We start from the raw sequence: 22,391 nt of genomic DNA on the forward strand, positions 1-22,391 counted from the left end.
CTGAGTGGAAGGAGAAATAGTTAGCAAAATGAGGGCATAGTGGAAAACTCTCATTTTATGTTGCTGGAGAGTTCCACACATGAATTCTGGTTAGCAGATGTCTTTAAGATGAATTCTTGGGAATGTTGGAGGTTCAAGACCATAAAAATGGCTGGTATGATATAATTTACTTTCCGTTTTGAAATAGTAATCCAAATTCATATTAGGTCTCAACTAACTGCAAAATGTGTTACATACACAGAAGCATAATACAGTCTCATCTCAGTGTGAGTTGCTTCAGTTATGCTACTCTGTTAGAGTAAATTTTCCAGCACTGTCCCTACATGTTGAGTTGAGAATATATTCTAAGGGCCTGACTCTGATTTCACTCCCGTGACTTCAGTGGAGTACCTTCTGATTTATCTTGGCACAAGTACAGAATCAGGTCTTAAATCTTGAAGTGAAAAAGTTAAACTGTGAAGTATTGTGGAATATAATATTATACTAAAATGTTTTCATCAGGTAGCATTTAATATTGGGCTAACAACTGTAACACCATAATATTGTAGTAGCTAATGGAAAATCAAATTTCAAATGTCTGTTGAAAAAAAAGAATAGAAATTCTTAGTCTACAGAGAAATCAAATGTAATTTGGTTTAAAATAAGGATTCTTTTTAAAATATGGTCTTGTAAAAGTGACAAATTATCAAGCAGAATTGCTGTATTTTAAAAGTCAAAATTTTATGAATTTTCACTTGTTTATTATATCTTAAAATAAAGCAGGCTTTGAAGTTCTTTAAACCCAGATTTATTTTTTAAATCATCAAGGACTCTAGTAATCTCATTTTAGATTTTATTAGCAGATTTATTTTTCTGGTTAAAGATATAGTTGAGAGATAAATTGGGATTATTTAGAGAATAGAGAGTTCACATTTGTAATGAATTCAACTGGTTACTACCATAAAGCACACTGTTTCACTAAAGAGTAGAGTAATTATTAGCCAAATAAATATATAAAAATATTAAAAATCATGATGATATAAATATAATCATTTCAAGAAGTTAAGATCTCTAATAATGAACTGATGAGAGAGTAGGGAGAGAGGATAGGACAATACACAATCAAGTAGATATGAAATGTTGATGCTTTTGAATAAATCTCAAAAAAGATATGTGTAAATCTACTTGTGTATTAACACTGATTTGCAAATATGTAGATAAACAGCTTTGGTAGTTTATCATCTCTTTGGAATACTTTTCATTTTCTTTTTAATTGTTGCAGCATGTAGTTTAATTGCATATATTTTGCGTTTTATTCTGTGGGACACCACAACTTTCTTAACGCATTGGTAAAACTCTTGTACACATGCTGCCTACTCACAACATGACTTTGCTGTACAAATGAAGTAGCAGATCAAGAAATGGGTGAAAGATCTAAAATGTGAATTCAAAGGTAATTAGACGTGGCCAAATTACAACAACGGAATAAATTTTACTCTCTGAGGACTATTTAATCTGAAGAGTAGTTATGTTAGGTTAGCTTCTGAAATCTAAATGACTTGCCATTACTTACAGCTTCATATCAATTACTCCCTCAGTGAAAAAAGTACTCCATTGTAATTCTGACAGTTTTTCTCAAAGGGCTGGTTGTATGTAGCCTGTGACACACAAACAGGTGTCAGAATAGCATTTTGTGAAAATTAGAGGCTCTGCCATCAAAAGTGCTGGTTTATATGGTTGTAATCTGGAATTGCCATAATGGAAAAAGGAGTTGTGAACACATGTGTATGAATGGAATCATTCCACAGTTAACGGGAGATTTATGACTGAAGAAATCGCTACAGAACAGCAAGTGGTATAGATTGTTTTTATTTTAATACGAGAGCCAAGTCTTGCATTAGGACATTGTTGAATCTAGTGCAGAAAATAAATGACACCCAAGGGATAGCGTAGCATTCTGTTGGATTGCAGGGCCTTTAGTAATCTGATAGTCTAATAGTGGTAAAGATAGAGAATATGTAAGAACTAATCTTGTCTTCTGCTTTTATAACAACCATGTATGGTAACAAGAAACAGTTATGAAGTGTTGGCACTGTAGCTTTCAGTAGATGACTTTTTAAATTAAAAGATACGTTTGCTGAGTAACTTTTTGGAATTTATTTAATGAAAGCTCATAAAATATGATACCTGTTTACAGCTGGATTAACAGCCACATACTCTACTACTTGTGTGTCTGTCTCTCTACTTTAGACGTGGGCTACCACGTAAATATAAACTCACAGTTGCCCTCAGTTTTTATGCAGGTTTCAAATGAATTTGGGAAAATGAGTAATTTATTTTCAAAAGGACTTGCTATTTTTTTACCCAATAATTTTAATTGATTAACAGTTTGTTAGTGTACTTCAGCCTACCGTGTTATATTGTGAACATGGGATATGCTTCAGCTTCATACAAAGAAATGGGGAATCTGCCCCAGCTTGTTACTTAAAATAGCAATCAACAATGCTAGTTCTTACATTACATTGCAGTGGGTTTCTTTCCTGGGAACAGTCAATCTTTGTATGAATTCAAGTACCGTCTGTCTCCCTGTGTATAAGATGTTTGTTTTTTGTCACCAGTAGTGAAGAAACAAAATTAGTATGTGTTTTCAGCTTTTTCATATGGGGTTGGGGGGTTTTGGTGTTTGTGAAATAACTCGGTGCTTTTCTTATTGGCAAGCAAAATTGTGATAAATGTATGAATGATTTACTAAAGAGCCAGTGTATTTTAGCCTGTGCTACAACTCTCTCTTTAAACAAACAGTTCATGGAACTTGTAAGCAGACCGATTTGGTGTGTAAATGTACACTAGATGGCAGTTTTGTCATATCTTCCAACTTCAAATAGTTCTATAGTAGAACAGGAAAGGCCATCAGTGTTTAGTCTGCACTGAAAGGGTCTCTGCATGACCAATGTGGACCCCATGGACTTCCTGGAACATGTGTTAGCAATTTAGCAGCAGACATTTATTTCTTTGTTTTACTGCTTGGCTCTTTGAGAAAGTGTTGGTACTGGGTTATGGGCTGTCTGGATCATGTCAGAGGCCATGGGGATCAAGTTCATGTGACAGGCCAGACTAAGGAAGGATGAAGTTGGAGGAGGTGAGGAAACTGACCCTTACTTTCAGCAGCAACAAGTCACTGCCTGTCTGTGGACTGAGGCCAAAATCCTGGGCGTTTTAGTTCTAATACAGCTGAACAAACAAAACACTTTGCCCATTTGGCTTTTTCATATTTCATCAACAGTAGTTCAGTCAAAGCTTTTCTATTTCTTATGGGTCGTATTCTTCATCTCTCTCTCTCTCTCTCTCTCTCTCTCCTTTAGCCCCATCCAGAAGAGGTGACCTTGAAATCCTTGGCTATTGCATGCTACAGTGGTTATGTGGGAAACTACCCTGGGAACAGAACCTGAAGGACCCTGTATCTGTCCAGACTGCTAAAATAAAGTAAATAATAATAATTTCAAATACTCCATCATTTACCAAAACAAATCTGAAAGTGAACTTCAAAGGGAGTTCACATCCTGTAGAATATTGCCTTACCTGAAAGCAAAAACATTTTCCCTTAATTAAAGATATGTTAGAAGCATTTAAAAGATGTAACTCTGGGAGTGTGCATTACATCTCCTGCATGCATTTATGTGCATGCAGCTGTGGAGATTTCATGTACACAAATGTGTCATGCAGAACAATTTCTCAGATTTTTGAATTCTCATAATTATTTAAGAAGTTGCATTTGCAAATCCTGTGTGTCAGTATGCTTGCTGCACATTCAGAATGATTTTGTAGAATCAACTATGTAACTGCTTCACAGAGACAGAGATGAAAATTTGAGCAAGCTGTTCTTATTTTTCATGTGTTGTTTCATTCTATTTCTTTCGCTTTCAGTTATGTAGATTTTTTTTTTAAAGAATTAAATCTTTTGGTTTAGTATTTCAATGTTATATGAACATTTAAAATACCAAGTAAAAAACTTTATCTGTTAGAATCTGCCCCCCATCTCCCCCCACACCAGCATGACTCATTAGATAATATTAACACAACAGAGTTTATTACCATTTTTTCAGTGCTCTCACTGATGGGACTTGAGAGAGTTAATTGCATGTGGTACAATATAGCCTGTTCTTCAGTACAAGGATATGCTGAACTGTAGTTTTCCATAGATGTAGCATCACAATTGGAGAAAGCAGCAAACTTTTTTAAGTAGGGCAAGTCACAACAGAGGTACACAATAGGGATATCTGAGCCACAGAAATCAATCTGCAAATTCAGTATGGCATCCGCTCTCAGCAGAGAAAAAGGTTAGCCTGCAGACTGCGGATAATACAGATTGCATCTGTAAACGTTGACATCGTATGTTATGTTTAATATTTCTGCTTTAGAAGTTCTGATCGGTACAGAATCCAAACTAACACTTACACAATTCTACTGAATCAATTTAATCGATCAAACTGCTTCACTAATTCTTCACTTACAGTTAACCCTTCAAGCACTGGTATTTTCCAGACTGGCAGCCAAAGGCTTCTTAGGAGGAAATACATAAAATATGGTACAACTCCATTTGGCAAAAATTCCCTCTTATTTGAATGACTGTGTGTCCCTTGGTATGAAACATTTACTGAGGTAGCTCCCTTAATTGTCTGAATGTTTTTGATGCCCCTGTAATGTTGTGGAAGACCAGAGGGGATGGGTGTATGTACATGTAGATATCCAGTTACATGCAAGTTGATGGGTGTCCGATGGACAAATCCAGCCCCCTTCTCTGCTCATATACCCTTTGCAGTGGAACCAGTATGGTTCTGCTGAGAGCAGACCTGGATGTGGGAGTGCAGTTGAAGTAGTACAAGACACAGAGGCAGGGCTTGGGACTCTGCTGCTGCACAGATAATCCCATTTTCTTCCCTTCCCCTTGTTTCTCTAGTCATTTAGGAAGAATCTACTGCTAGCCCTAATGCAGGGAAGTAGGGGTAGCTGAGTTATGGCTGTGAAGGTGGGGGGAGAAGTAAGTGCTTCATCTTGCATACTCCAGTCCAGTAACTGAGGTGACTTCTGCAGGGTTGCTCTGCAGCCATACTGTGGCCTGGGGGAAAGGATTTCTCCTCCCCAGCACCTATCCCCACTGTTTAGGCCAGGTGCTGGATTTGCCGCTGTGTGCCCACTTAAATAGGTAAGGGAGATGATGCAATGTGTTCTCTCACTTGTTGAACTTCCCTTTTTCTCTGCCAGTGTCACTCAGCCTTGGCATGGCTTGTGCTTTTCACCAAACTACAAACTTTTAAAAACTAAACTGGTCTTGAGTTATCAGATCACAAATAAAAGCATGTGAAAACTTCAAAAAGGGAAACTCCAGTGTAATATAAAAATCTTCTAATCACTACCTCTAATTACAAAAAAGAACGAAACACTAAGTGACTGAAATAAAAGAATAATTAACAATCAAATGGAAATTGGTGCCATGGCAGCCTCATGAGGGAAGTTAAGCTGAGGAAATTCAGCTAGAAATCATAGAATTTCCAAGTGTAAGTTTTGGGAAATTAACGACATTTAAATAAACACATAGAATTTTCCTTAATTTAGTTCTGGAACTCTAATTTCTGATGCTTTCTAGTCAGACCTGAATTCTCCTCTTTTAATGAGCCACAGGGTAGGTGCCATCCACTGAAACTGCTGCTGCGTCTATTACATGTGAGAGTGAAACAATGATGTACAGTATGCTGTTTGGAAAGTTCATTTTTTAAACATGTACTGTTGTGTAAAGAGGTGACTAACAAAATCCCACCTCCCGTTTCCTCTAAACGTGATGGCAGCTACTGACAGCCTTAAAGGACAGGCCCCATGGGGACCCTCCCATCTGCATGCTGTGCAGATGTTTGTCTCTACTGGCGTGTAGGGTAGGTCTTGGGGCATGACGTAGCCAGTTCATCCAGCGCTTCACAGATTCACATGCTCATCCCATGGCTGTACAGGGATCGTAGCAGAACCCTAGCTGTTGTTAGGGCTTGTGAAGCCACTCCATACAAAACCACCCCATTGGATGAGGACCTGATGGTTTTATCCTCTTTTTAGATTCTCTAAGCAAAGCCCTTGTACTCTGCCTTTATGAATTTAGGGGCAAATCCTGCGCCTGCAGCTCTGGTAGGTCCCCTGTGGTTCCTCCGAACAAAGGAGATTCAGGATTTTGAGGTAGAAGGGCAATTTCAGATAGGACATGCACCTGTTCAACAAGGCTCAACTCTGTTGTGACTCCCTGGACTACAGTCTGCTGCAGTGCAGATAATCCCGTCTTCTCCCAGTTGGGTGCATGATGACCATAGATGCTGTTCCAATAGTCCCCATGCAGCTACACTGATGGGATCCCCAGCCCAGTTACAGGGGCTTGGTGCTATGGCCCCGAAGAATTAACTGAAAGTGTTTTGTTTATTAAAGAGAGAACTGGGCCCCTGCAGGAATATAGGTTTTTTTAACTGCAGTTCTATCCTTTTAAAACATGAAGGGCTAGACTAAGCTGTTGGCTCACCCACAGCAAGGAGCAGTGTATAGTATATGGCACCACCCCAGGAGGAGCAGTGGGGAAAAATTGGCTCAGGCTTGGTCTAGAGTAGAAAATTAGATTGTTTGTTTTAAACTATGTTGGTTGGGTGTGAAAAATTCACACCCCTCAGTGGTGTAGTTAAGCCAACCTAAGTCCCTTGTAGCAGGGCCAGCAGTAGGGGGTAGCAAGCAAGGCAGTTGCCAGGAGCCCCACAGAGCTAAATTACATCATATCTACAGAGCCATTGTGGAGAAATGTAATCTGAGTGTTACAGTAATTTAATCTCTAAAAGTGAAAATAAATCACTCTAAAGCAGAGGTTTTCAAAATGTGGGGTGCACCCCCCTAAGACAGCACAGAGGAACATGCGGGGGGGCAAACAGTGACACCTGGCACCTTGGGCTTTGGCTTTGGCCCAGGGAAGCGGGGTGGAGGCCCGCTCCTTAAGCCTCTTTAGTTACTGCCCTTGGCCCCAGCTATGTAGATAGCATTCGGTTGACTGAAGAATTCTTCTGTCAACCTAGCTGCCATCTCTCGGGAAGGTGGATTACCTACACCAACAGGAGAATCCCCGTAGTGTCTACTCTGAAACGTTACATAGATGAAGCTGTGCCGCTGTAGCATTGTAAGTGTAGACAAGCCCTGTCTTGCTTTGAGGTGGGGGGAGGAGTAAGGTATCCAGCCCCAGGCCAGAGGCCGCACCCCCAGCCGGAGCCCTCATCCCCCCCCCCCCCCTCAATTTCATGAGCATTCATGGCCCGCCATACAATTTCCATGCCCAGATGTGGCCCTTGGGCCAAAAAGTTTGCCCACCCCTGGTGTAGACTTTACTTATCCCGATGGGTGGGGTTCTGTCATCGGTCTAGGTAGTCAACCTCCCCGAGAGGTGATAGCTAGGCCCATGAAAGAATTCTTCTGCTGACCTAGCACTGTCTACATGGGGATTTAGGTTGGCTTAATAATGCTGCTCAGAGATGTGGATTTTTCACACCCCTAACCAACCTAATTAACCAACCTAATAATCTAGTGTAGGTCTTGGCTCCCTTCCCCTTCCACCGGGTTAGCTCTGTTGACATTTAGAAGGGACAGGGCCATAGCTTTGCCCCTCATTTGGTTAGGGAGCACTGGAGACACTGTCCTTGCTCTCCGCCACCAAGCTTGTAGCTGTAATCCTGGCAGTTCTCACACAGTTGTCCCTACTTCCCTGCATTAGGGCTAGGAAGGATCTGGTGCTAAATGATTAGAGAAAGCCAGACAAAACTGTCCCCAACTTTAAAAGCACAAAAATTAATCTTTGGGGTGAGAGCAAAGTGAGAAATTTCATCCCAAGGTATATTTATTTACTCCCAGAAAATGTATAAGCTCCTGCAAAGAGGCATGAAGTGAAGATGCTTTCCCAGTTGTAACTGGTTTTGCTTAAATCTTCAGTCTCTAGGTGGTTAAAAATAGGTATCTGGTAGGTAGAGATTTTGTTTGAAGAGGAGTCTTTTGAAGTGTTAGTTATCCTTGAGATCCCCTCCTTTTGGAATAGAGTTTTACTGTATCCAGAATTCCAAGTGAAGGATCACCTCCTAAAAATTCACATTTCACCTGTTGTATTCTTGTGTTGTTTCAGACTGATGGACGAGCTCCCAGATTCAGTGATGAAGTGGGGTCCGGCTGGAAGCAGTTGCTGTAAGCGTGATTAGAGCATATGCTGTGTATTTTATCATTCTCTCTTAGTCTGTTTATTAGAATAAGGCTTTTAAATATTTTTATAACTTTTGGGAAAAAAACAATAAGAATGAAGTAAAAAAACAAACCCTGAAATTTAATATTTTAAATTAAATTACCAATTCTAGTCCCCCTAAGGCAAGCATGATTTAATGCAGCATTATCCCCTTAGGGCCCTGATCCTGCAAATTGTAATGTGTAGGTCCAGCAGTCCACCTGTGTGGTACCTCTTTGACGTTATATCCACATACTAAACTTTGCAGGATTGGGGCCTTCAGCATAAATATTTGACAAGAGATCAGAATGAGCTTGAGTTTGACCATCAGGATCAGACTGGTAAGCAAGAGCAGACCAGGCAGTATCTTCTGAGTAGATCACAGCTGTCAGACACCCCTCAATTTATAGCATTCCTGTTTGAGTGTTCGTGTGTGTGTGCATGCACGTGTGTGCGTCCATTTGCCCGCGTTCCCCCTCGCCCTGCCACCCCCACCCCTCCCGCCAGCCAGCCAGCCACTCAGGAGATTTTTTTTTTAAAAGTTGTCATTAACGTTCCCTCTCTTTCACAACTTAGATTAAATCTCAGGAAAAATGGAAAAACTTCCTAACTGTAAGAACAGCAGGACAATGGAACAGACTGCCTCAGGAGGTTGTGGAAGCTTCTTCAGTGGAGGTTTTCAGAAAGGAGGCTGGAACTGAGTTGGACGGTTTAGACCAGGGGCGGGCAAAGTTTTTGGCCTGAGGGCCACATCTGGTTTCCAAAATTGTATGGAGGGCCGGTTAGGGGAGGCTGTGCCTCCCCAAACAACCAGGCAAGGCCTGGCCCCTGCCCCCTATCCAACTCACCCTGCTTCTCGCCCCCTGACGGCCCCCCCCAGGACTCCTGCCCATCCAACCCCGCCTGTCCCCTGACAGCCCCCCCAGGACTCCTGCCCCATCCACCTCCTGTCCCCTGCCCATCCCCAGACCCCCCACCACCCCATCCAACCCCCCCCTCCTTCCTGACTGCCCCCACGGAACCTCTGACCCCATTCAACCCCCCTGTTCCCTGCCCTCTGACCTCCCCGACCCCATCCACACCCCTGCCCCCTGACCACCACCTCAAACTCCCCTGCTTCTATCCAACCCCACCTGCTCCCTGCCCCCTTACCGCGCTGCCTGGAGCACTGGTGGCTGGTGGCGCTACAGCTGTGCTGCCCAGAGCACCAGGCCAGGCAGCTGTGCCGCCCGGTTGGAGCCAGCCACGCCACCGTGCAGCACAGAGCACCGGATCAGGCTGTGGCTCTGCAACTGTGCTGCCCAGCAAGAGCTCGCAGCCCCACTGCCCGGAGCATTGTGCTGGCAGCGCAGTGAGCTGAGGCTGCGGGGGAACAACAGGGGAGGGGCCGGGGGCGAGCTTCCCAGGCCAGGAGCTGGGGCCAGGCAGGAGGGTTCCGCATGCCGTAGTTTGCCCACCTCTAGTTTAGACACAAGAAATCTTGCATCTTGGCAGAGGGTTAGACTAGATGACCCTTGTGGTCCCTTCTAACCCTATGATCCTACTTCCCCCTGCATTTCCTTGTCGTATTTCACATATACATTTTTTCCGTCCCGCTCTACTCTTTCAATCTCTCCATTCTGCTCTTCTCCACCTCTCAATTTCTTGCTCATCCTCAAATTTTGTTTCCTCCTTTCCCTTATTAGTTCTCTCTCTGATCATCACTCTTTTCCCTTCCCCCCACCACCCACTACCTCCACTCTCTCCTCTTCCCTTTCTTTCCCTCTCCCCACCTAAAATTCCCTATAATTCTCCCTTTCCTCTGCCCTACTGCAATTATCCCCACCTCCAACCATATGAAATCAAAACTGACATGGGCTGGCCCCTTCCATGGAATGCAAGGCTGGCTGCCATTTCTTCACTCCTAGTGCATGCTAAGTTGTCCATACCTAGAGACCGAGGAGGTGGAGCAGCCAGGTAACAGGTGCTGTTCTGTTCCTTTTGCAAGAGGCCAAAGAAGGGGTGCCTCCCATGATGCGGTGCTTGCCAGATGTGTGAAGAACCTCATCCCTTTTAAGATGGCAAGAGATGGCCACTTCAAATTAAATGTTATGCTAATGTTAATGCTGTATTTGGCAGCTAGATGCTACAATGATTGGCACCCAAATAATACTTTAGATCTTCTGCCTAGGGATATGAAAATGCTATGGACAGCAGCTCCTCCTGTCTTGTACATCCCCCCAGAGCTCGAATGGAGGAGCTTCCATTCAGACACAGAGAGGGAATGATGCAGTGGCACTGGTGCTAATCACTTCCACACCTCCCAGCTTAGGGTCCCCATTGCTTACAGAGCAAAGGAGATGACCAGGGCCTTAATGCCAGTACTAAAAATGTTTTTTGGTAGCAGAAGGTTTAAAAAAAAAAATCTCACTCTCGTATAGCCTCTATCACCGAGCAGCATGGAGCACCTCACAATCTTTAATGTGTTTATCCTCACAACAGCCCTGTGAGGTAAGGAAGTGCTATCATCCCATCTGTAAAAACGGGGGAACTAAGGCTCCTTAGCACATACCCCTCTCATCTCCACCTCCCATTGGCTAGTTTAGGTGCTGGCTTTGTGCATTGCATTCTAAGGTACCTGTTTTTCCCCATTTGTTGTATAGGAGCCTAGGTGCCTGACTCAGGCTTTCTGGATCACAATGATGCTACTCTGATTTTTCCAGGGATTTAGAAGTTAGGTGCTGTGACAGTCAGCACTGCAACATCCAAGTCCCTATGTGGATCTGGGCCCAAGAAACAGAGGCCAAGATCCACAAAGGTATTTAGTGTAATGAGTTATCTATGATTGCCTGATGAGTGCTCTCTGAGCCTGAGAAGTGCTGCTGAGCCATCCCTTAGCCTGATTACCTGAGGGCTCCATGTCAATCAACCAGGGTTCAGCCAATCCACAGGCACAGGTCTAACCAGATGACCCCAAGACCCAGGATATAAGCTTCCAGTGAGAGTAGCTACTCTAGCCTGCTCAACATTGCTACCTCACTGGGAGCATCCCCTGCCACTTGGTAGTTCTGACAGCCTGCTCCTTGGAGTTGAGTTCTCCAACGAGGCCCCCTCTTCTGCCCACATGTATCCTGGCAGCCTCAGACTGTCGTCTGCTGCACCTACAGCATCCCAGCTGTACCTGAGGCGAGTGGATTGCGTGGCCACCAGCAATTTCATGGATGTTGAATTTGCTAAAGCTAATGAAGTTCCAGTGGACAGGAAGCACACCCCAGATCTAGTGTAAATGATCAGTGGTGGAATGCTGTCTTGTGAAATCATGCCCCTCCAAGTTGAAATCCAATATTTTCTAGAGACTCTGCAGTCAGCAAACTTTCTGATCATGCTCAGTATTCCCTGGCTCTCACGGCATGATCCACACATCTTATGGAAGATGCTTGAGGTACAATTTGAGTTGATCTACTACCAACAATTGTGTCTAGTTAAGTCAGGGGCCAAGGAAACAAGAACCAGCACTGAGAAGTCCACTGCCTTCTGTGCTCAGCAGATTATTAATCTCTGCAAAATATCAAGAATTTGCTGATGTATTTGATAAAAGGAATCTGATATTTTACACCTGCGTAGACCCAACAATTGCCCCAATGGTCTCAAACTAAGAGCTAAAATTCCATTTGGATGGATTTACTCCTTATCAGACTCAGAACCCTAGAAGAATGCCTTGATGAGAGTCTTGCAAAGATCTTCATCCATCTCTCCACATCTCCCACTAGGACCAGATTTCGTTTGTGTACCTTGAACAGAATCTTGTATGTTTTGCCTTGCCTTGTTGTAGATGTCCTGCTTTGACAGGAAGATTTTCTTGCTTTATGTTAACGTGATAGAAATATAAGACTAAAACATAGCTTTATAAATGATGGAATGGTTTAAAATCTGTTCCTTCTTCCATCCCTCATTATCCCATAAAACAAAAATCAAGTAGATGACTTAGATAATAAAGGCTTGATTTTCAGCAATGTCCTGCAATTTTTTGGCTGCACCTGGTACTACAGAGATCTAGATCTAACTCCTTTGCAGTGCAAGTCAGGTAGGTACACATCTGAGTGCTACCAATCCCACCTGGAACTTACTGATGCACAATCCATTGTAGCTGCAAAATTGTAGGCCACGTTGAGTCCCGGCTACGAATCAGGCCAGTAGCCCTAACAGTTGAGTTCAACGTGAAATCTTTGTTTAGGCTCTGATTATCAAAGCTATTCTAACCTGTATGAGAATTCTGCAAAAGCAGACTGTTAGCACTAGGTCTTCCTGGAACCAGTTTCTTCATGTAAATGCTATGAACTTAATTTTTTTACTTTAATAAAGGAAATTACCAAATAGGAATTCTCTCCCTGCATGACAGACTTGGGCTTAGTAATTGCCTGTGACATCTTAGCCACATTCAATCCAGGTTGTTAGGAAGCAGTGAGTGTGTTAAGGAATATGGGTGCTGTTAGTATGGAAATGTAAGCAGCAGGTCCACAAAAGGTTTTATTGTTCAGCATTTTATGAGTTTGAAGCAGCTAATGAATGTGTGGCTTGTCTAGTTCTGTATTTTCTTCACAGAAACAGTATAAAGGTAACCCAAAGAGGAAGCTCTCAGTATAGGGCAAACAATGGCCTTTGCAGGGCATGGTAGGGTGGGGAGGTTATGAGGCATTTGCTCATACTATTCTTTTTCCCCACAGAATTCCCAAATTTAATACGTATTATATGACATTGGAATTGTGTAGTATAAAATACTTTACTTTAAAACTTAGCTTTCCCTTCTCCTCCTCCTACAGTGTAGTACACACTCTGTGGCTCTGTTTTAATATCTTTTACCTTGGGGATCAGAAGAGATAAATGTCAGTATATACTGCAGTTTAGTTTTAGGATTATACTAAAATAACTGCAAGAAAAGTTTTTTATATATGCCCAACTGTAGTATTCTCACACTCCTGAAGGCATCTTAACCCCTCCAGATATCAGCTGGTGGTGATGGTGGTAAAATAATGATATTGCTGGGTTGCATTATTAAGACCTGTTTCCAACAAAACCAACCACTGTCTAGTGACTTATAGGATATTTGCATAATGCAGGGATTGTCAAGACCCTGTAAATCAAAGCATTTTGCTTTCCCAGTAGGTGTTCAAATTATAAAATGTCTGCAAATTAGCATTCAATATACATAGCAACAGCATTTTAAAGGTCCTGTTATGATCCAAATATCAAGAAAATCTTTCTAGTTGCCAAATTATCAGCATCTTTGGACTAAAAAGAGAAACTTTAGGAGTAGTTTTTAATGCTAGTATAGTTTTCTGTAACAATCATAACATAATGAACAGCATAGGGGATGGCAAGTTTATCAGTCTATTCTTTCCTTTTCCCATCCAAAGAAGAAAAAAATCTTTGTATTTCGATAGTTCTGTGTTGTGGCTATTGCCTTTTGGTTCTGTTGTATCTTGGTTGTCATTCCTTGGATTGAAGACTTTTTCAAAGTTGTTGGTCCACATAAAAAAAAAATCCCTTTTAAAATATACTCCACAGGTGAAATAGCTAAGTTTTTGGCATGTGTTTATGGTTTAACTTATGAGGAAAAGCCAAAGTATCAAGTGCTAAAGAAAATCCTGGTGGATGGACTGAAATCAAGTGGAACTTTTTACGATGGCCCTCTGGAATTTTCCACTGCTAGATGTGCACTAAATCTGTGCGCTTCTAAAGATCTGAAAGTAAGTAACACAATCCCTTGCAGTTCAGCAATTATTTTGTGAAACCTGTTTGATGATTGTTTTTTCTTTTGTACGAGATAAAGTAGTTTAAGATCTCAAAATGAGACTGACACAACAATTGTTTTGCTTTAAATACATTGCATTTGTTAATTCCTGTTTCCCCTGGCTTTGCTAAAAAGTGGGATGTCAACCCTTAAGGAGGAAAAACTGTCATGAGTCCTTTTGACCTACAGCTTCTCACTTCAAAGTAGTGTGTCTGTGGAGAATCATTTACTTTCAGGATAATGGGGAAGTCAAGGACTCTGTTCACTAACATCTTGAAGACAAGCTTCAATGCCAGGTTTTTCTTTCTGGCCACATTAAAAGCAAAGTTGTCTTGATAAGTAAAAGCATTTAATTCATTTTCTGTCTTTCTTTCTTTTTTTTTTTTTTTTTTTTTTTTTTTTGGTCCTTTGTCATTGCATTCCTACAGCCACCAATCTGAAGGGGATATTTCATCCTTGGATTTAAGTAGTTTATTTGTATGTAGTGCTGTATAGTGTTTTTAGCACACAGATTTAAAGTTGACAGCTATCATGTTATATATTTCCCCCCTGTATTTTAAGTCTGAAACTATACCATTTCATAAAACTTTTAAGTTTAATAAATTTAGATTGATGTAATTAGAAGCCTTACTGGACCTGATATGAAATGTCAGTCTCACAATATCTCTGCCTTGAAACTACCCATATGCAAAAGCCCTATTTCTTCTCTGATGCGTGTGCAATAAGGCAGGGTCAGGGTATCATTCATTTTTAATATTTCTTGTGAACTTTGGACCATCACAAGTGTACATGAGCCAAGAATGCAGGATGCAAACTAATGTGACGGATAGGCTGCTAGATGAATGGTGATTCAAGTATCAGTGCACAGATGGTTCTGATTTGCTGAGTTTTGTAGCTGCTGCAACTGAAGACATAAAATATCCTTCTAGTCATAAATTAGCTCTTTGGAAGCAAAACCTTGGCACCAGAGCTTTACAACCTTCAATTAGTAGGGAAAGAAGTATTTGAATGACTGTGGTATTGACATCTGTAGGCCTGCATAGTAATCATTCCTAATAGACGAGAATATCTGTTTGAGGGGGTTTTGCATGGCTAATTAACTACTAGTGAGAATATGTAATTTTTTCATGATCTCCTGATTGTCACCTTTCTCTCATGATACAATTACATTTTATTGTAGCAAGTGGTTCACAAACCAATTGTCAGCACTATTTACGTATTGCAGAAGGCAGAACAAAAGTTCATGTTTAATAAAAAGCCACTGTATTTTGATCTTGGTAATTACAGAGACCTATTTTAGCAGTTTTATTGACTTTTGTGTTTTTATCATTTTTACAACAAAACAAAGCTATTTCAGTGACAGTATTTCCCTTGTAATAATGGTCACCAATTAATCTACACTAATTTGAGTAACTTATTTCATTTTTGTAGTTTGTATAGTTTTCGAAACTTAATTGAAATATAAAAGTTTTTTTTAAAAGGCATCTCCTTTACTGATCTATGTTTAGATCTCTGCTTCACCACAATCTTAGATTTTTACATATTAGACATTGACTAGTAAAGCCAAACTATGGTTCTTTATGCGTTCTTTTCATTTGTGTACACAGCAAACTGTAGACCCTTTCTCTTCATAGAATGGAAGCTGGACCAATGATGTGAAGCTTACGCTTTGTCCTGTCAGCTTTAAGCAGACATTCAATAATTAATTGCAATAGGAAGAATAGTGGGTCAGAGGAAAATCAGATATATAAAGATCAAAAATTATCATCTTAGTGAAAACTTGTATAGGATGTGAAACCAAAGGAACATCAGATTCAAGAGGGAAAGCATTCTGAGAAAGATTTTAATGTGTTATTTCTCAAGTTTTGTTCCCTATGTTCCTAATACAATTTGTTATAAATCAGCAGTTTTTCTGTAAATGTAATTTTGTGTTACTGTAAAAAAAACTGAACAGCCAGATGCCTGTGTAAGGGGTTTTCAGGTTTTGTTTTTAACTTTCAGCTGAAAGTACAAAATTATTCAGTTTTATACTTAGCCTAAACTTGGATATTAAAGTAGCATGAAAGATATTGCTGAACTTGTTCTGATTATGAGAGTTAGCAAGTGCTGTAGCAACTCTTCAATTTGCAAGTGCACAACCCTATTACAAGTCCATAAGGGAGAAGTGTCAATTATCAGTGCTTCTGTTCCTTGGACACAGGCAGAATTATTTGAATGGTCAATAACAAGGTCAGAGACAGGGTTGTGCTGTTGCAGATGACTTGATCTTAGTACCTATCATCACTTAAATTTTCAGAGGAACCTCAAATTTCTCCTGCCTTGCCACTTTGAAAAATATGCATGCTTGTGCCCCCTCAAACTAGAGCTCTTCTTTCCTCAAGGGTATTTCTCTAGCAAGATGTACTTAAGGGCAAAAAAATTAATGTAATCTCATTTACTGAAAAATGGACAGAAGACAGGAGACTTATTTTCTGAATGATTAAAAGGAGGTTTCTGGTATTCTCCATTAAGTTTAAGAAATGTTTTAGTTTACCAAATCTAAGTTACCATTTGTATGAGAACAGAGAATACAAGCCAAGGACATAAGATTTTCAGAAAACTAGGTTTTAACCTACAGTTGCTGGGGCTGACTGATTGTATTGTAACTTGGGGGAGTGGGGGACATAAGAGAGACACCCCCATTTGGGGAAGATTAGGAGATTTTGGGTTGTGTGCTCCTGGAGGGGCCAGAGAGAGCTTTTCCAGGGCTGATGCATTCTGGCTGCACTGCTGACTGGGTGGAATGCCTTAAAAAGCAATGTACTGCTCACTGCCTTCAGCCCATCTATCTCCTCCTTCCTTTCAATGCTTGCAATGTTACCTCCTCTGCATTTTCAGCCCTTTTCCACTTCTTCTCTTACCACACACACCTCTCTCCTCCCATTAAAAACAAACACAAAACTTACTGCTACTTGGAGTAATTCAATAACTATAAAGCGTGTACAACATGTCAGCGTAACATTCTCTGAGTATTGTCAGTAATGCCTCATTCTTGGGGATTTGTCTGCGCGCTCCACACCAAACCCAGAATTCTCTAGAAACCTCTGTGTTTTGGGGTCACATGGAACCTACCTTGAGCCATGCAATGTTCCATGTGAGATTGTATAAGCAGGAGTGGCCCTTCACTTCCTTCCAGCTGGAACTTCCTGTTCTGAGGTCTGTTATGATAGCTCCATAGCCATTTTCTCTTACCCCCAATTCAAGATAGCTGTTGGAAGCAGTAAATTTTTTTAGCATTAGGTAATTTTTAGTCCCATTTGGAAATGTGAAGTGCCTGGTTGATGCTTGGGTGAAGTGTATGTGACTGAATCAGTATTGCTCGGAGGTCCTGAGAGCATCCTGGGTAGACCAAGAGCCAGAACCTGTTCCAATTTCTTTACACCATACTGAGTCTAGAGGTCTTGAAGTGTAATGCCAAAGAACCTGTTACCTTTGTTCTGTGCTATTCTTTTTCAGTAGCCAGGGACTCCACACTACCCTCACCTCAGTCTTGTCTGGGTTGAGCTTCAGCCAGCTTGCTCTCATCTATACACTATACATCTATACACTGACTGAGGCACTGAACCACCTTGTCCAAGTCAGATGAGAGAGACATACAGTGTCATCAACTGACTGAGAATACTGCACTCCATGCCTCCTTACTCTTATTAATGCTGACCTTGTCCTCCCATTTCCTTCCATCTCTATCAGCTTAGAATGGATAATTGGGACAGAAGTCATGTCTATTTGCTTTCTATACTTCCGGGCATCAGATAAATATTTTTAGCTTTCTCATATGCTCCTGGGATGCTAGGGTTATGGTTGAATACCCAAGCATAACCAGAGGTCCTATCTGATAGATTTCAGGTAATATACCTTTTTTTTTTGCACAAAACATGATACACTTCATTTAGGTGGGGAGAGATAACAGGTGTAGGGTAAAGATTTTCAGAAATTAAGTCCCATTTGAAAAGTGGATTGGGCACTTGGGAGCTGAACTCCTGGAGAATTTCAGAGAGAGAATCTAAGCATCAAATTTTAAAGTATTTAGATAATTATCTTGGGGTGGGGGGGGGAAATCACACTAGGTGCCTATCTGCATCTTTCAGTACCTAACCACCTTTCAAAAACTAGACAGTAGGCACTTTTGAAAATTATACTTGTTAATTTTTTGGAATTAGACCTTGGGGAAGGTTGATTAAGGTATTGGAATTGGACCTTGGGGGAGGTTTACGTTGGATATTAGGAAAAACTTTTTCACTAGGAGGGTGGTGAAGCACTGGGATGGGTTACCTAGGGAGGTGGTGGAATCGCCTTCCTTAAAAACTTCTAAGGTCAAGATTGACAAAGCCCTAGCTGGGATAATTTAGTTGGGGACTGGTCCTGCTTTGAGCAGGCGGTTGGACTAGATGACCTCCTGAGGTCCCTTCCAACCCTAATATTCTATGATTCTCTGACTAGTTAGAGGTTTTGTGTTTCAACTCTTGCTTGCTGATGGAGTAGCTCTCCTATAATCCACTTTGGTACAACACTCTCCTTTATTATTTCTTTGTGTAATTCCCATTCTTGAACTACTTAATCAACACCATCGAAAGGAAGCAGATTTAATTTGTAACTGCTATACTCAGGAAGAATTGCTGTGCAGAGGGGCCACATGTGACTATTACTACAGCAGAGTTGTTTAGTGTGCCGGAAGTACTGAAGGACAGCACGTGGCCTACAGGCTGTGTTTTGGCTACATTTACATTAAGAGTTACAAATGCCAAAAACAGACATCATTTGACATTTAGAGTGGGTATAAGACTGGAAAAAAACTGCATGAACGCCTGAGTATAGCTCCCAGTCTAAGTTCCCTCTAACTGCATGGCTGTGCAGCAGCCTATCAAGGGCGCTCAGCGCTGTGGTGGAGAGAGAATCTCCCCCAGCTCTAGAGCTGCCGCGGCTGGGGAGAAGGAGCCTCTCACCCCCAGCCTAGGTGCTGCTGTGGGTAGAAAGGGCTGGGCGGAGTCGTCTCTTCCCGCTGCAGCTCTGGGGCAGCCTGCACCCCCAGGGCACCAAATCCCTCACCCCCAGCCCAGAATCCTCACCCCAGCCCCCTCCCACACTCCAAACCCCTCTGCAGATACCCGCCACGTAATCACCTCCATATTGGTGCACATAACAAAATTCATTCTGCAGATGCATGGGAAAAAATAGAACATTATTCCCAGTACATATTAGCAAATGAAAAGAGGAGATAAACTTTCTCACTCCAGGGTTAGATTAACTGAATAAAGGAGTAATATTTATCTTATTTGAGACCATAACATTAATTAGACTCAATGCCATGATAGGAAATTTATTGAAGAATTTAAGCATTTCCATTCCCAGCAAAGGTTAAGTATATATATAGTTCTAAATTATTGAAATAATTTTCCGTAAAAATGCCTTTTGGTAACGTAGTAGCTAATGATAGCATGACAGTAGCACTAGTCTTGTCCTGTTTGTAGGAAAGATTTTTTGACAACTATTTTCTACATACTTTTAGTATACTCTGACTTTCTTTTTGAATTTTGCCTTTGTTTGTATTCTTACTACTGTATTTAAGCACTTTTCTTTCTGAATTGTTGAATGTTTTCATTATATCATGTTATTAACTCTATGTTAACAGGCTAAGTTACCAAAGCCTACACCAAAACAGTTTAAAGAAAAAGAAAGCAAGCTGGATGATAAAGAACGTAACTGTCTGAGAAAAGCTGGTATTCCAGTAACACACAGGCAATTACAAGAACAAGAGAAACCAGTTGGATTGAACAAGATGCGTCAGAACAATGAACCACTGCTGGTGAGATTTTTGACATTACAGTAGAACATACTGAAAAAAGTTCTGCTTTGATAGTTCTGTGTTTCTTTCTACTGAAAGATTGGCACAACAGATGTGTGCAAACAGCAGGCTAGATATTCGTCACAGTAACACCAGAATTTGGTATATGCTTAGACACCATTGGATAACATTATTCCAAAAATATAATGAAGTTCAAAAAATGTTCTGTTATCATTGTGCATTAGGTTCAAAAATAGTGCTACACGTCTAGTAGTACCTTTAACATTAGCTTTACAGTCACAGATATTAGGAATGGTACCCGTGACAACATTCTTGTGTAGTGGTTGTCATTAAAGTAAACATTTGTAAGTCAGTAATAGTTTTCCTCTTCTAATTTTCAGCGAGGAAACTGCTTGGCACTGTTTGGTAATAGCTGGGTCTTCAAATAACTGCATTTAATATTAACCCGTAATAAAATCCTGGTTTCAGGCCTTGAAAAGTCAGAATTTAACTGATCAAAGCTCAATAGCATTGGCTACTCTATTATATAAAAGGTCTGAATGCCCTCATTAACTTCAACTTGTATACTTTGTATGCCAAAGTGGATCTGTATGGCTCAGTTTCACACTTCTAGAATGCAAAGAATCATTCTGTAAAGGCTTCAGTGCTACTTGTGAGTAAGAATAGTTCAGAATAGAAGGCATCTTAGCAAAAGAAACCCCTCTCTCTCCCTCCCCTTTGGTTTTAAGTTAATTTAACAGTAACTATTTACTCAGTTTGTGCCCTTCTTATTGGATAAGGAAATCACTCATTTATGAAGCACCAGAATGAGACTTTAAAAGCAGCTTTATTAAAAAATCTTTGCTTCAAGCAGTCTGCTGCATGGAGACTCCAATACAAGGAAGCAAAGTGAAGAAGAAACAGCAAAACTGCCCCAGGGCTTCAGTCAGGCAAGTGGTGAGCAGAACAATTCAGATAGAGGGTCACAGCTAATAGGAAAAGGGTTAGATTAAAAAAGGCTCCTGAGTCCTGCCAAAACAGCCCTGAATTTTGTACATCACCTTCCCTGTTAAGGAGGGAATGCAGAGGAGGAGTTGGAAGTATCAATTAAGATGCTATTTTTATGCAGAAATTCTGTTTTGGATGCTAGAATATAAACAGCCAATTGGACCATCCCCAACCTCCTTCCGTCCAAATCCCTCCTCTCCCACAGACCCTGAGCCCCCTGTTCACCTGCCTCTTACCTGAAAACAGCAGCTTTTGGTTCTTCAGCCAGGTAGTCCATCGCCTGGGTTATGAATGATAGAGACTGGTCCCTGACATTGATCACGTGTAGTAGCGGAAACTGCCAGTGACAGTGGTGCCATCTTCACTGTAAATCATGGTATTGTGAAGGAGTATGGGAATTTGTGCTCTTTTTTCCCCCTGCTTTGTGGTGATATCAGAAGCTGCACTTAGCTGGAAGGCAAGGGTACATTTAGTATAGCTGGAGGGGAGGAGTTGTGGAGTATGTATACCTGGGTGACTGAAAGAGGGAGCAAGCAATAGAAGCAGCAACCAGTGAGAAGGATCAGGTGTCAAGAACAAGAATAAACCAGCCTTTTGCATAATATTTGGTTGCCATTAGTATTTTTGAGTTATTCTTCCCTAGGAGGAAAAAGGAATTGGGAAATAGATCTATTAATCTGGCTATTCCACTATAGTTGTTCCCTGGTACTCACGGCACATTATCACTAACAAGAGAATCCAGTTAAATATGACTGTCAGGATGTTAAAAAATTCAGATGAAGAATTAAGGGGAGGGAAGTTGGAGAAGGAATATACAAAATGAGCCCAGGGAATATTGTGTTGGATGGTATGCTTCCTGCTAATTCCTTTTATTTAACTGATTTGGAAAGTGATGTAGAAGAGTTATATTGGGATTACGAAAGTGGTTTGGAGCATATTTAAGAGATAGGTTGTGATGTACAAAATTAGGTAGGGTATTTCAGGCATAGATAAAAAGAAACAAAGCCTGCATGGTCCAAGCAAAAGAATGTTGGAAAGGCAAGATTTTATATACCCTTATTCTAGTCTAGGCACAGCCATGATGATGAGGAAGCTGAATATGATGAAGAGTCAGAGAACGGACTCAGTATATGACATGGCTATAACAGCAGGAAAGGAAGATGAGTTTGATGGTGGCATTTCAAATGGACTGGAAGATAGAAGCTGAGTTTGACAGAACAAAGGAGTTTACAAGACTTATTAAGGCAGAAGAAGAGTTGTAGCAGTAGTTATGGAGAGAAAGTGACATATACTGGAAAACACTGAAGTTGTTACAGAATTCAGTAGCAGCCTAATTGTGAGAGGTGGAGTCATTTACAACACTGCAACCCCAAGACTGGGATGCGGAGTGTAGGGAGAAATCTGGTTTTTGCCATTTAGTTTTTTGGAGGCAATACATCAGGAAAATGCCATACCTCTTTGCTACTGATCAGGGGTGGAAATAGTAGAATTGGGAGTGGTATGTGTAATTTGGTAGCCATGAATGCAGATATGACCTT

At 41.0% G+C, this 22,391-nt stretch overlaps 1 protein-coding gene across 5 annotated transcripts in view; it reads left to right on the forward strand.

Annotated features, from left to right (window-relative positions):
- VRK2 (VRK serine/threonine kinase 2) overlaps nucleotides 1-22,391 on the forward strand; it is a 66,254-nt gene that overhangs the window by 41,615 nt on the left and 2,248 nt on the right. For all 5 annotated transcript variants that reach the window (XM_027822264.3, XM_037895967.2, XM_043543878.1 and 2 more), the window contains 4 exons: nucleotides 3,342-3,462; nucleotides 8,162-8,220; nucleotides 13,799-13,980; nucleotides 19,693-19,866. In XM_027822264.3, the coding sequence (XP_027678065.2) occupies nucleotides 3,342-3,462; nucleotides 8,162-8,220; nucleotides 13,799-13,980; nucleotides 19,693-19,866 (536 nt within the window). The remainder of the gene's footprint in view (nucleotides 1-3,341; nucleotides 3,463-8,161; nucleotides 8,221-13,798; nucleotides 13,981-19,692; nucleotides 19,867-22,391) is intronic.

Source organism: Chelonia mydas, chromosome 3 (assembly GCF_015237465.2).
Source record: "Chelonia mydas isolate rCheMyd1 chromosome 3, rCheMyd1.pri.v2, whole genome shotgun sequence".
NCBI lineage: Eukaryota > Metazoa > Chordata > Testudines > Cheloniidae > Chelonia > Chelonia mydas.